Genomic DNA, 12,685 nt, shown 5'->3' with positions numbered 1-12,685 from the left:
AAAAGCAAATAAACCAAGGCTTCGAAGGTATGTAAGTTGTGAGAGATGGGGCTGTCTGAGCTTTAATGGTTTTGAAAAACACCTTAACCTTAAAAAAAGGATTTTATTTGGGTATATATTAATTTCTTTATTTAGCTTACTTCAAATCTGAAAGGTCTACTGGGTCTCAAACGGTCCTACAATCATTCTCGGAATTGAGCTAAGATTACTTATCAATTTATAGACAGACATGTCTGTCCAAAATGTACAGGTTTCTATCTACGGTAAACACACTACACAGAATAGTCAGTTGAGGCGGAGCTAACCTATATGCAAATGGCAGTTCCTAATCTATTCAATGTTTTACTGAGAACTGGCTATGTGCCCTACACATGACAGATACTATGAAGTAACTAATAATATTCATTAGCTAACATTTATTAGGCATCAAGCATATATCAGGCACTGTGCTAAGCACAGGAGATGTATCACCTATTTAATGCTTATTCCAATTCTATGAGATTGGCAAACAGCATCTTTACAACTGTGACACAAAGTAAACAACAACAACAAAATTTTAGTGTATTTGGTATTATCTGGTATTGTAATCTTAACAGTCTGATAATATATGGCTAAAAGCACATTTGATGAAGATAGCTATATTTCATAAGGATTAGTAAAAACTTTTTTGAAAGTGAGGTTTTATTTCTATAGAAGTTTGTTACTTACCATGAAATGAGGTTGTGTTAAAATACGCTTCAGTTCCTTTGCATCGTTATTCTCAGGGTAACATGAAATTTCTTCCAATACCTAAAAAAATAAGCAATATATATAATAGTATAAAGAAGATGCTAGATTTAGAAAATATAGAATTCTTTTAAATTAAAAATTATGAATGGATTTTTTATGGCAGGCAAAATAATTATTTTGGAAAAAAATTCATTTTATTCAAAGGTTATTAATATATAAAAGAACTACATTGATGGTAATAAAAAATAAAACAAATTGCTATATAGTCTCTGCCTTCATTACCCAACTATAACTTAAAAGATTATTGAGAAATACAAAACAAAATGACATCTGTACTTAGAATGGGAAAAAATAATTGCCTATGAAACAACGGACAAAGGATTAACCTCCAAAATATACAAGAAGCTCATGAAGCTTAATACCAAAAAAGCAAATAACCCAATCCACAAATGGGCAGAAGACCTAAATAGACATTTCTCCAGAGAAGACATACAGATGGCCAACAAACACATGAAAAGATGCTCAACATCACTAATCATCAGAGAAATGCAAGTCAAAGCCACAATGAGGGATCACCTCACACCGATCAGAATGGCCATCATCACAAAATCTGGAAACAACAAATGTTGGAGAGGGTGTGGAGAAAAGGGAACTCTCCTGCACTGTTGGTGGGAATGTAAGTTCGTACAGCCACTATGGAAAACAATTTGGAGGTTCCTTCAAAAACTACAAATAGAACTACCATATGATCCAGTAATCTCACTACTGGGCATATACCCAAAGAAAACCATAATCCCAAAAGAAACTTGTACCATAATGTTTATTGCAGCACTATTTACAATAGCCAGGACATGGAAGCAACCGAAATGCCCATCAACAAATGAATGGATAAAGAAGATGTGGCATATATACACAATGGAATATTACTCAGCTATAAAAAGGGATGAGATGGAGCTATATGTAATGAGGTGGATAGAACTACAGTCTGTCATACAGAGTGAAGTAAGTCACAAAGAGAAAGACAAATATTGTATGCTAACTCACATATACGGAATTTTAAAATGGTACTGATGAACTCTGACAAGAACAAGGAAGCAGATGCAGAGAATGGACTGGAGAACTCGAGGTTTGGAGGGGGCGGGGGGTGAAGGGGAAACTGAGACTAAGCGAGAGAGTAACACAGACATATATATACTACCAACTGTAAAACAGATAGTGGGAAGTTGTTGTATAACAAAGGGATTCCAACTCGAGGATGGAAGATGACTTAGAGGACTGGGGCGGGGAGGGTGGGGGGGACTCGAGGTGGGGGGAGTCAAGGAAGGGAGGGAATACGGGGATATGTGTATAAAAACAGTTGATTGAACTTGGTGTACCCCCCCAAAAAATAATAAATTAATTAAAAAAAAAAGACATCTGTAATACATATTTATTATAGCTATAAGTAACTTAATTAAGCTTAATGGGAAAATATCTCTGTAAATCATTTTCCAAACTCACCATCAAGATGACTCTGTAATAAAAGTTGATAACAGCTTTCTTTTATATTAACAAAACTGTCAATTCCTTTCAGAAAGATTAAAATGACAAAGGCTCAAATAAGAACAATTTAAAGAAGAGAAACACTTGAGTACTTTTCCTTGTATCCTGACAGAATCAATGTTATTCTCCACACTCATCTCCTCACATAGAGAAAACCACATCTCAGCAATGATTCCTAGAATTAATTGCCAGGGAATCCAAGAGAATACTTTTTAAAAAAAGACACACAATCAAAAACTTTTCTCTTTTCACTCACATTTTCTTCACTAATTCGTTGTTAACATTTTCTCTGTAGAGGTTTAAATGGTTGTTTTCAAATGAAATTGTTCTTCAAAAGTTATCCTTTACCACTAGGATAGAGTTTACCCATTTAAAAGTTGATTATGTGAAATGAGCCCAGGGAAAGGCCTTTGTTCCTTTCTAGAGTAAACATACTACTGCAGTTCCAACTGTAGATAGGTGGACTCAGAGTGGTTATACACACTGCACTCAATTCTAAAAGTTGAGCCGATCAAGGACTGCTTCAGCAGGATTGGATGTCAGGGGCACGCAAGTCATGTACCCAGCGGGAATCTCCTGACTTGCCTTTGAGAATCTTAATCCTGGAGCAGGGAGGGATGTTTTCAGGTCACTTAGACTAAGGCTTAGATCTCAGCCAGTGCTACTCAACCACCTCCTCAGGGAAGAACAAACAAACAAAAACTACAAGGTTTCTTTCTTACCTAAATGTACTCTTAACAAATGCTGGTTATGCTGTTAATTCATATTGTCTAATGATGACAAGCCAGTTTTCCTTTGGTGTATTTTATGCTTTGAGTTTCTCTACCAGTGAAACAAAAGATGAAACAATATACTCTCTCTGGTCCCCGATACGCTCATAACCTATGATTTTAAACACTGGGGTGTGGTCTCCTAATTCAGAGAGAACCTCTCCTGACTGCTGCCCTGACCAAGTGGGCAGGCCTAGCAGCCCCCACGACTTTGGTCTTCGTCCTCAGTGAATATATATTTTCCAGTATAGGTCTTGCATTTAAAATCTGATAGGGAAGGAATAATGTCTTTCATACTCTTTCACTTAGTAATTTCACTTGATAAGAAATAATTTAAAAAAAAAAAGAAAGAAATAATTTTTTTAAAGGAAAATATATATTTGTCTAAAGACTTTTATGACATCAAAAAGTGAGGGAAAAAAACCCCACTAGGTGTCTAACAAAGGAGGCATTGCTAATTTATTATAATTTAGTAACAGCAAAGAAAACTTATGCATGCCATCATTAGAACTTATTTATGAAGACCAAGTAAAAACACGGAAAAACGCTTATTCTATTATATTAGGTTAAAAGAAAGATACATTTTGATTGTAACCACACAAAAATTTATATGCAAATAGATAGTGATTAGAAAAGGATATGCAAAAATGAAAATTACTGTGTTAAGGTGATGCGATTATAGATGACTTTTTACTTTCCAAACTTTCTGCAATGTCATGTTTCTATAATAAAAACGTTAAGTTTGTGAAAGATGTACACTAACCAGCAATTTATAAAAATGACTTCTCTCTGAACTTAGTTGTTATAAATATTTAATTAACTTTCAAACATTACCACCTTAAAAAAGCAACTCAAATTTTCATAGCATGTCTATTTCCACCAAGTGTGGTAAAATAACTTTTTCTTTTTTTTTTTTTTAAAAAGAGAAGTAAAATTGATATGTTAATGTGTTCAAGTTTACATAGCAGAACCAGAACTAGAAATCTAGGCAATGTTGCTGATGAGATTTTTTTTTTCTTTTCTGTATGTAAATGCTCAGTGATAAACTTAGAAATACTAAACCTGAGTATAATGGTCCAACTGTGACTTCAAGGAAACTGCCTCTTACTGTGCGGCAGAAATGTTTTCATTAAAGGTAGCAAATACGACACCCAAATACATTTACAAAATATATATCACTTACCTCTTTGGCTCTCTGTACTGCATCACTCGGAGGATTCCTGATTTGCGGTGAAGACTTTGTGTTAATTTTGTCATACAGCTAAAAGCAAAGGAGAAAATCCAATCAACATTCATAATTCTTTGCTAAAATTCAGAGCTTCATATTTATTATTTCACTAAACAATATTTTTCCCTTAAAAAGGCAGGCTGATGATTTCAGTGGGATGTTCTTGTTAATAATCTCTTATTCATTCAAATGAAACTCGTCAGGATGAGTGCTACACATCTTTTAAAAAATCATCAATATTTCAGTAATCACAGCATTTTTTCCCTCTGACAGAAGCAACATTTAATAAGATGAATACAGGGTAAAGTGAAAGAATGCTTTCTGGCCAAGACATGTCTGAAGGAATTTTCACAGAAATCTAAATCTTGGGAAAGGGCAAACCCAATTCCTTCCAGGAAGGAATGTTCTCACTAAAGGTTACACTTGTTTTACTAGGGCTGTTCATTAACAGTATCAGTGCTGGCATTCTTCAGCAAGAAATCAAGGACATAAACCTTTATCCGTTTTTAATTTGTAAATTCACAGAGTACGAGAAGACACTGAAAAGAACCTATATTTTAAAAATTCCACAAATCTAAATAATCCAAAATCTAACTTTTGGAAGACTCTTTAGAGAAAAATCTCTGTAGTGTAGAAATGCAATTAAAATATTAATTTCTACCTCAGACGAAATGTCTCATTCAACAGTCTGCTCTGAAAAGTGAAAAGTTTAAAATGATCTTGGCTAGTCTGCCACTTCTATTTCCTAACTTCTCTAAAATAGGTGGGGAGTTTTGGGGGGGTTGGTTTTGGTTCTGTTCTTTTTTTCCTCCCCTACAATGCACACCAATGCTAGTGGAGAGGTCAAAGACCATAAACATTCTTCAGATTACAATTAGACTTGTTTATATTGCTGCAAGATAAAGCTTTATGACTTGTAAATATTTGGGCCACACCATACATAAAAATTCCTAATGACTGATAGGTAGACAGACAGATAAAACCTAATGATAGCAATGTAAAGATAGAGCAGTGACCAATTTTAAATGGTGGTATTAAGAAAGTACTACTAAAGTAGAGGTTAAATAAATAGTATAAGTAGGCTATTAAAATACTGCTCTATTTAAAATATCATATTAACACTTAGGGAACTAGTGATATGTGGCTCCTTTATAAAAGTTTGCCCAAATTCCTGTAGAATACATGTGGGCAGTCTCCATCCTCTGAATGACTTCCATCTCTAAAGACTGTGAATTTTGAAATTTGGAACCAGTGAATATATTTTTCCATAGAAATAATGTTGTATGCAGTGTAGGTTCTCAGACTAGCCTATATAGATAAATGAAATACTGTACGTATGCAATAAAAACTAGCAGAGGAACCCCCCCCCCGCCAAAGTAAGGAATCATAAATTAAAAAAAAACACATTTAAAATATCTAACATTTAAAAAATAGATATAGCCATCACCTGCCATGTCATAATATTAATAATCAAACAAAATTAAAAAGCTACATGGATAATAAAAATGTTTTTTAAACTCTTGAATGCTGTTTGAAAAAAAAAAAGCAAATTTAATTTGAGGCTTTACAAGTTGATGACACTATCATTTATGATGTCTTTATAATGCCTAATTTCACCACAAGAAGTTTTGCCTTTTTCTTGACCAAGGACTATTACTAAAGCTACTTCCAAAATTTCCAACCATGATTAGGATTAGTTTCTATTTACACATTTAATAAATGCACATTAGTTTTAACTCACAAAGCAACAAAAATTCCAAGCTCCCAGAATTGCTCTCACTCTATCACTGGAGACTTTTTATTTTTGGCTTGGTTTTACGATGCCAAGTACGGTTCCCTAGGTCTTATATCAGTGTGCTTTCTTGAGGACTTGTAGCAGAATCAGCTGGAGTAGTTACTTAACCATACACATTTCTGGGCCCCACTGCAGATCTACTCAATCAGAATTTTAAAAGGAAGTCCAGAAAACTGTGCTTTAATAAACTCCTTAGATATTTGTAAATCTTAAGCCCATTACTAACTTTTGAGAGTAGCTGTAGAAGTACTAATAACAACAATGATAATTGTTACTTTCATTGAGCACTTACTAGATGCTAGCTACTAGTCAGAGTTCTTAATATATATTCCCTCATTTAATCTCAGACAACCTTGTAAAGTTGATATCCCTACTACTCCCACTTTACAGATGAGGAAACTGAGGCACAGAGTAGCAAAGTGAGAACCAAAGATCTAGCTTTACAGCTTCACAGGTGGCATGCAGATAAGGCCCTGATCCAATTGATCACACATTCACCCAAAGTCCAGTGGAACTAGTGGTGGGATGAAGGGGAGGTGAGATGCTTAATATCAAAGGCAGATACAGTAGGAAGGAATTAAATGAAGGGACCTTCTGCCTGAGGTGGGGACACTGGGCTCTGCCCCTCCAGCTCCTAAGAAAGCACAGGACTGGAGCAGTGAAGGCAGGCATTGGATGGAGTGGATGGTGTCCACGTGGTTAAGAATAGATGGTGAATTTCAACTGCCTGCTCATTAACCAACAGGGTAATTAAGAACTGAGGCAGGAAGGGACAGGGAAGAAGTGACCCCTTGTTGATCCATCTATCCATCTAATATTTACATATACTAGGCAGTGGGGTTCTATTCTTTGGGGTTATGGAGAGGAAAAATATGAGAGTTCCTATGCTCAAAGAACTCACAAATTCCAAAGACATGTATAACCAAAGGCTCAGGAACATATGCCAACTTGATCCCCTTGAGGACCTGAGAGTACTTTGGTCCCCAGCAATATCAACTAGGAAATATCTCAGTAAGCAATCCCAAGTTGGGGACTACCTGGATGTGTAATGCATGACATGCCAACCTTCATTCCCTTGCCCCCTATTTCTGTGACTCTATCTTCGCCTTGGGGATTCAAAATATTTTAGGGATACCCAAAACAAATACAAACTGTTTGAGAAATATGGCAAAGCAGGTAAATAAAAGTCATCAATGGAGAAAAGTCTGAATGCAATGTAACGCTAAATTGTTTTAAAACAGTGGTCAGGAGTATGCAATTTTTCAACTTCTCATTCTCACAGGGCATCTTCATATTCTATGCTGCCTACGAGATGCTACTTAGGACTCGAAGTTGAAATTCAGGTGCAGTTTTCCCAAGGTCCGGAGGCAAGTGAGAGGTGGTTGAGTTTTGAGAACAAAGGAAGGCTGTAGCTTCTCTTTCTTTATCATCTTTTATTACCCACCCCTCTTCTGTCATGTACAAAGAATACTTAGAATGATGTGACTTTGGGACTTGGCCTGCTGTCCTGGACTTTCAGCTAAAGCCCAGAGCTAAGGCCAGTAGGAAGTAAGTGGTCTGCTAGGAAGCTGCCAGACCATCCCTCCAGGACTTGCTGAAAGGCAGCTAAAATGGTCCTTCCATACTCACCCTGGCACCCCATTCTGCCTATAATGACAGATGCTTGGAATTCGAAGTTACAGGACTGAGGCAAGGAAGCATTTGATTTTTCCTTCTCCTTCCTGTTAGGGAGGAAAGGAAAGGGAGTTGCTTCCTTCCTCATGCAAAGTGAAGGATAGTAGATGCTCCAAAATAACTATGTACACAAATGAGAGGTGCCAGCAAGGAGAGCTCACTATCTCATGCTCTGCAGGGATGAATGTTGAGTTACAGCAATTAACAAGGCCCACCTTGGTGTACTTGAAGAGTGCTGTGTGAGTCTTCAGAGTGGCCTGACGTGGTGTTTGGGGTCCCAAGTGAAAAGAGCCTCTTTCCTGGTTGGAGGCTGCCTGGGGCAGGCTCTGATGGCAGGGTGAGAGGCCAAGAGCTCACACTTGTAGTGTATTTTGTGGCAAGTACGTGTGTTTCTCGCGAGTCAATGTAATCTGGCTGGAGCCATCTTGGTGGAACCCAGACTAAGAGGGTTGTCTGCACAGAGCAAGGGGACCCAGAAGTGGCTGTGGGGTTCAAGCTGAAGGGAGGAGCTGAGAGGGCTGAAGGGAGGAGCTGAGAGGGTGCTGCCGAGGCCAGCTGTAGGGTACACTGATGATGCAGAAGCACCCCAGGACAGAGACAACATCTGGATGCCGGCAACACCCCGGGCATTAACAGCCAAGAGGGCACTGGCTGCCTGAGGGACATGATTATAGAACATGCTGTTTAAGTGGTTCTTTCTCTTTTCCATGATCAGACTCTTGAGTCCTTTGACATTCGGTAACAGCACCTAGCATGAGGTTGAGTACACAGTAGATGTTTAATAAGTGTTTCTTTAAAAAAAATGAGTATTTAACTGTAGCATAGGAACTGTAAATAGATTTTTCTTTAAAAATCAGAGTAATATAAAAATAAACAGAGTGGGAATACTTATTTTAGCTTGTTTCTTTAGGAACCAGATATCATGTATCTTTTGTCCTGCTTGTGCAGTTAAAAACTTTCCCTCAAAATTAAGAAATACTTTGACCACATTTAATTCTTTTCTTTTGCTATGTTTCAAGTCTGACTTCAAAAATTTTTCAAGGAAAAAGAGATCTTAGATATCAACATAATTCAACTCCATTTTAAGAAGGAGAGAGCTGACGTCCAGTGACATGAAGTGACACACTCAGGGTCCTGCAGCGAGAGCAGCAGGGACTAGACTGGCTTCCTGATGCGTGCTGTCCTTTCTCTCATACCAGTGCCTTGGCTTGTGTTAGAATTCAGTAACACAGGGACTTCCCTGGTGGCACAGTGGTTAAGAATCTGCCTGCCAATGCAGGGGACACAGGTTCGATCCCTGGTCTGGGAAGATCCCACATGCTGCGGAGCAACTAAGCCTGTGCACCACAACTACTGAGCCTGCACTCTAGAGCCCGTGAGCCACAACTAATGAGCCCATGTGCCACAACTGCTGAAGCCCACATGCCTAGAGCCTGTGCTCCGCAACAACAGAAGCCACCGCACTGAGAAGCCTGCTCATCGCAACTAGAGAAAGCCCCTGTGCAGTAACGAACACCCAACACAGCCAATAAATAAAAATAAAATAAATAAATAAATTTATTAAAAAAAAAAGAATTCACTAACACGGTCTCATGCCAGGGAGACACCTTCAGAAAATATTTGGGGAAAGAACTGTAGAAAATGCCATTTATAGGTTATAGGGAAAAAAAAGTAACTACATGTGATTTGAAAGACATTAGGCAATCAACTACAAGCCTTTCCCTGTTAAAGAACATTAGAATCCTAATCCTTGCCTGGCCAGATGATAAGCATTTCAGGTTTTGTGGGCCATATGGACTCTGTCACAACCACTCAACCTTGTGGTGTATGTGAAGGCAGCTGTTAATAGTCCATAAATGAATGGACACGGCTGGGTTCCAATAAAACTTTATTTACAAAAGCAAGTGGCTGGCTGGATTTGGCCTGACAGCTGTAGTCGCCAACACTTGCTCCAGAAGCTCAAATTCAAGGTGAACTGAAATGACAAAATACACTTCTGTTTGTTATTTGCTTTCCTGCCATCTGAAGATTTCAAGTGTAATTGTAAAGCTGAGGTGTAGAGGGTTAGGCAGAGGGAGGGAAGACTGTTAATAAATGATTCCTAGAGAGAAAACAAGAATGAATGTATTACTGTTTGTTTTCTCTTTCTAATGAAATTATAGTTACCCAAGTTCAGCACTTTTTATTAAACCACACACACCACACACACACACACACACACACACAAAGAGCCCGAGGCAAAACGAGGAAATGTGAGCAGCTGCAAGGGGAACAGACTGTTTCATGCTGCCTGACTCACAGACAGGCCTGCTCACTGCCAGTCTCTGGCGCTGAGTCAGATAGGACCCCACACGGCTACATGGACATGCTTCACCTTTCTGTCTTAAGGAGTATAAAAGCACAGTTCCGTTAAGAGGCCACATTCTACATCTGAGATGGGTTGTTTTAAAGTTGGTGGTAATATTAAATTGAACTCTCCTAAGATTGTATTTTTAAACATAACGATGGCAAAGTAAGTTAATGTCATTTTTTACTTTCATTCAAAACACTAAATCAAGTTTCTTTTCTTTTTTTCTTTCTTTCTTTTTTTTTTTTTACCATACTCCACGGTATCTCACTCTCCTTTTCTATCAGCAAATAGAAGCCTTTGCTTTGCTCATAGTTTATACACAGCACTTAGTGATATCAACATTTAAAATGGAATGGTTGGTGGAGAACCTATAAAATTACTATCACCAGGTTATGTGTCCCACTAAGTTTCTAGCACAGAGAAAACTAGCTCTGTGGACCAGAATGTACTTTAGTTGAGAAAGATTATAACTTTTGCAACTAGGCTACAGACATGAGCCAAATAATGAATGGGTTTGCAGAGTTGCTGGGAACACAGTTCATTAGCAACCACCATCTTACCACCTAAATCAAAGATACCTAAGAAGCTCCCTGGTGGAAAAAATTTAGTTTTCAAGAGTCAAATATTTATCTGCAAAATATGTAATGAAATGTGTCTGTGATCCTAGTAAATGATAATAACAGTGTTCACAAGTGTATATTGCACAACAATAATGGGAATTGAAATGTCTTGCTCTGGAAATATAAACTATCATATTAAGAATTTCTTTACAGTTGCTGTGAAAAAGCTGGGTGATTAGGAACAAAGTTCCAATGTTACATCTTTTCAGTGAACTCAGCAGATCAGCCGTCGATATCCAACAGTATTTTTAAAAATACATTTGAAATCTGGAAAAATGTTAGGGAAAGGTGATTGAATACTAAAATATAAGGAACTGATATTCAACTACTGCACTGGAGCCGATTTTCTGCAGCTAGAGATCAGAGAAAATCTTCTGAGATTTAAAAATCTATTTTTCCTGCTCAAGTTTATATATAAACTCACTGTCTTTAGGTTAAAAATATGAAAATGCCCTTTCAATGATCTTTAGTGTAATAACACACAAGCATGATATAGTTACAAAACAAAAAGACAACCTACTGAATGGGATAAAACATTTGCAAATGATATGACTGGTAAGGGGCTAACATCCAACATTTAAAAATAGCTCATACAACTCAACATCAAAAAAACAAAAACAAAAACAAAACCCAAACACGACCTGATTAAAAAATGGGCAGGGGACCCAATGGCTTCACAGGTGGATTCTATCAAACATTTAGAGAAGAGCTAACACCCATCCTTCTCAAACTCTTCCAAAAAATTTCAGAGGAAGGAGCACTCCCAAACTCATTCTACGAGGCCACCATCACCGTGATACCAAAACTAGACAAAGATACTACGCACACACACACACACCCACCCACCCACCCAATATCACTGATGACTTTAGATGCAAAAATCCTCAACAAAATACTAGCCAATAGAATCCAGGAACACATTAAACGGATCATACACCATGATCAAGTGGGGTTTATCCCTGGAATGCAAGGATTCTTCAATACACGCAAATCAATCAATGTCATACACCATATTAACAAACCGAAGGATAAAAACCACATGATCATCTCAATAGATGGAGAAAAACATTTGACAAAATTCAACACCCATTTATGGTAAAAACTCTCCAGAAGGTGGGCATAGAGGGAACCTACCTCAACATAATAAAGGCCATATATCACAAACCCACAGCAAACATCATTCTCCATGGTGAAAAACTGGAAGCATTCCTTCTAAGATCAGGAACAAGACAAGGATGTCCACTCTCACCACTACTATTCAACATAGTTTTGGAAGTCCTTGCCACAGCAATCAGAGAAGAAAAAGAAATAAAAGGAATCCAAACTGGCAAACAAGTAAAACTGTCACTGTTCACAGATGACATGATACTATACATAGAAAATCCTACAGATGCCACCAGAAAACTACTTGAGCTAATCAACGAATTTGGTAAAGTTGTGGGATACAAAATTAACACACAGAAATCTCTTGCCTTTCTATACACTAACAATGAAAGATCAGAAAGAGAAATTAAGGAAACAATCCCATTCACCAGTGCAACAAAAAGAATAAAATACCTAGGAATAAACCTAACCGAGGAGGTAAAAGACCTGTACTCAGAAAACTATAAGACACTAATGAAAGAAATCAAAGATGACACAAACAGATGGAGAAATATACCATGTTCCTGGACTGGAAGAATCAACATTGTGAAAATGACTATGCTACCCAAAGCAATTTACTGATTCAATGCAATCCCTATCAAATAACCAATGGCATTTTTTACAGAACTAGAACAAAAAATCCTAAAATTTGTATGGCGACACAAAAGACCCCGAATAGCCAAAGCAATCTTGAGAAGGAAAGACAGAGTTGGTGGAATCAGACTCCCTGACTCCAAAGTATACTACAAAGCTACAGTAATCAAGACAATATGGTATTGGCACAAAAACAGAATTATAGATCAATGGAACAGGATAGAAAGCTCAGAGATAAAC

General features: G+C 37.4%; 1 protein-coding gene across 10 annotated transcripts in view; it reads right to left on the bottom strand.

Moving 5' to 3' along the window:
* Nucleotides 1–12,685, bottom strand: part of CASK (calcium/calmodulin dependent serine protein kinase) — a 354,245-nt gene that overhangs the window by 52,250 nt on the left and 289,310 nt on the right. For all 10 annotated transcript variants that reach the window (XM_057717512.1, XM_057717505.1, XM_057717507.1 and 7 more), the window contains 2 exons: nucleotides 4,225–4,302; nucleotides 709–789 (listed from right to left, as the gene is read on the bottom strand). In XM_057717512.1, coding sequence (XP_057573495.1) covers nucleotides 709–789; nucleotides 4,225–4,302 — 159 coding nt within the window. The remainder of the gene's footprint in view (nucleotides 1–708; nucleotides 790–4,224; nucleotides 4,303–12,685) is intronic.

Source organism: Hippopotamus amphibius, chromosome X, assembly GCF_030028045.1.
Source record: "Hippopotamus amphibius kiboko isolate mHipAmp2 chromosome X, mHipAmp2.hap2, whole genome shotgun sequence".
Lineage (NCBI taxonomy): Eukaryota > Metazoa > Chordata > Mammalia > Artiodactyla > Hippopotamidae > Hippopotamus > Hippopotamus amphibius.
Note: the sequence above shows the minus strand (reverse complement) of the source record. Positions and strands in the feature narration are given on the sequence as shown.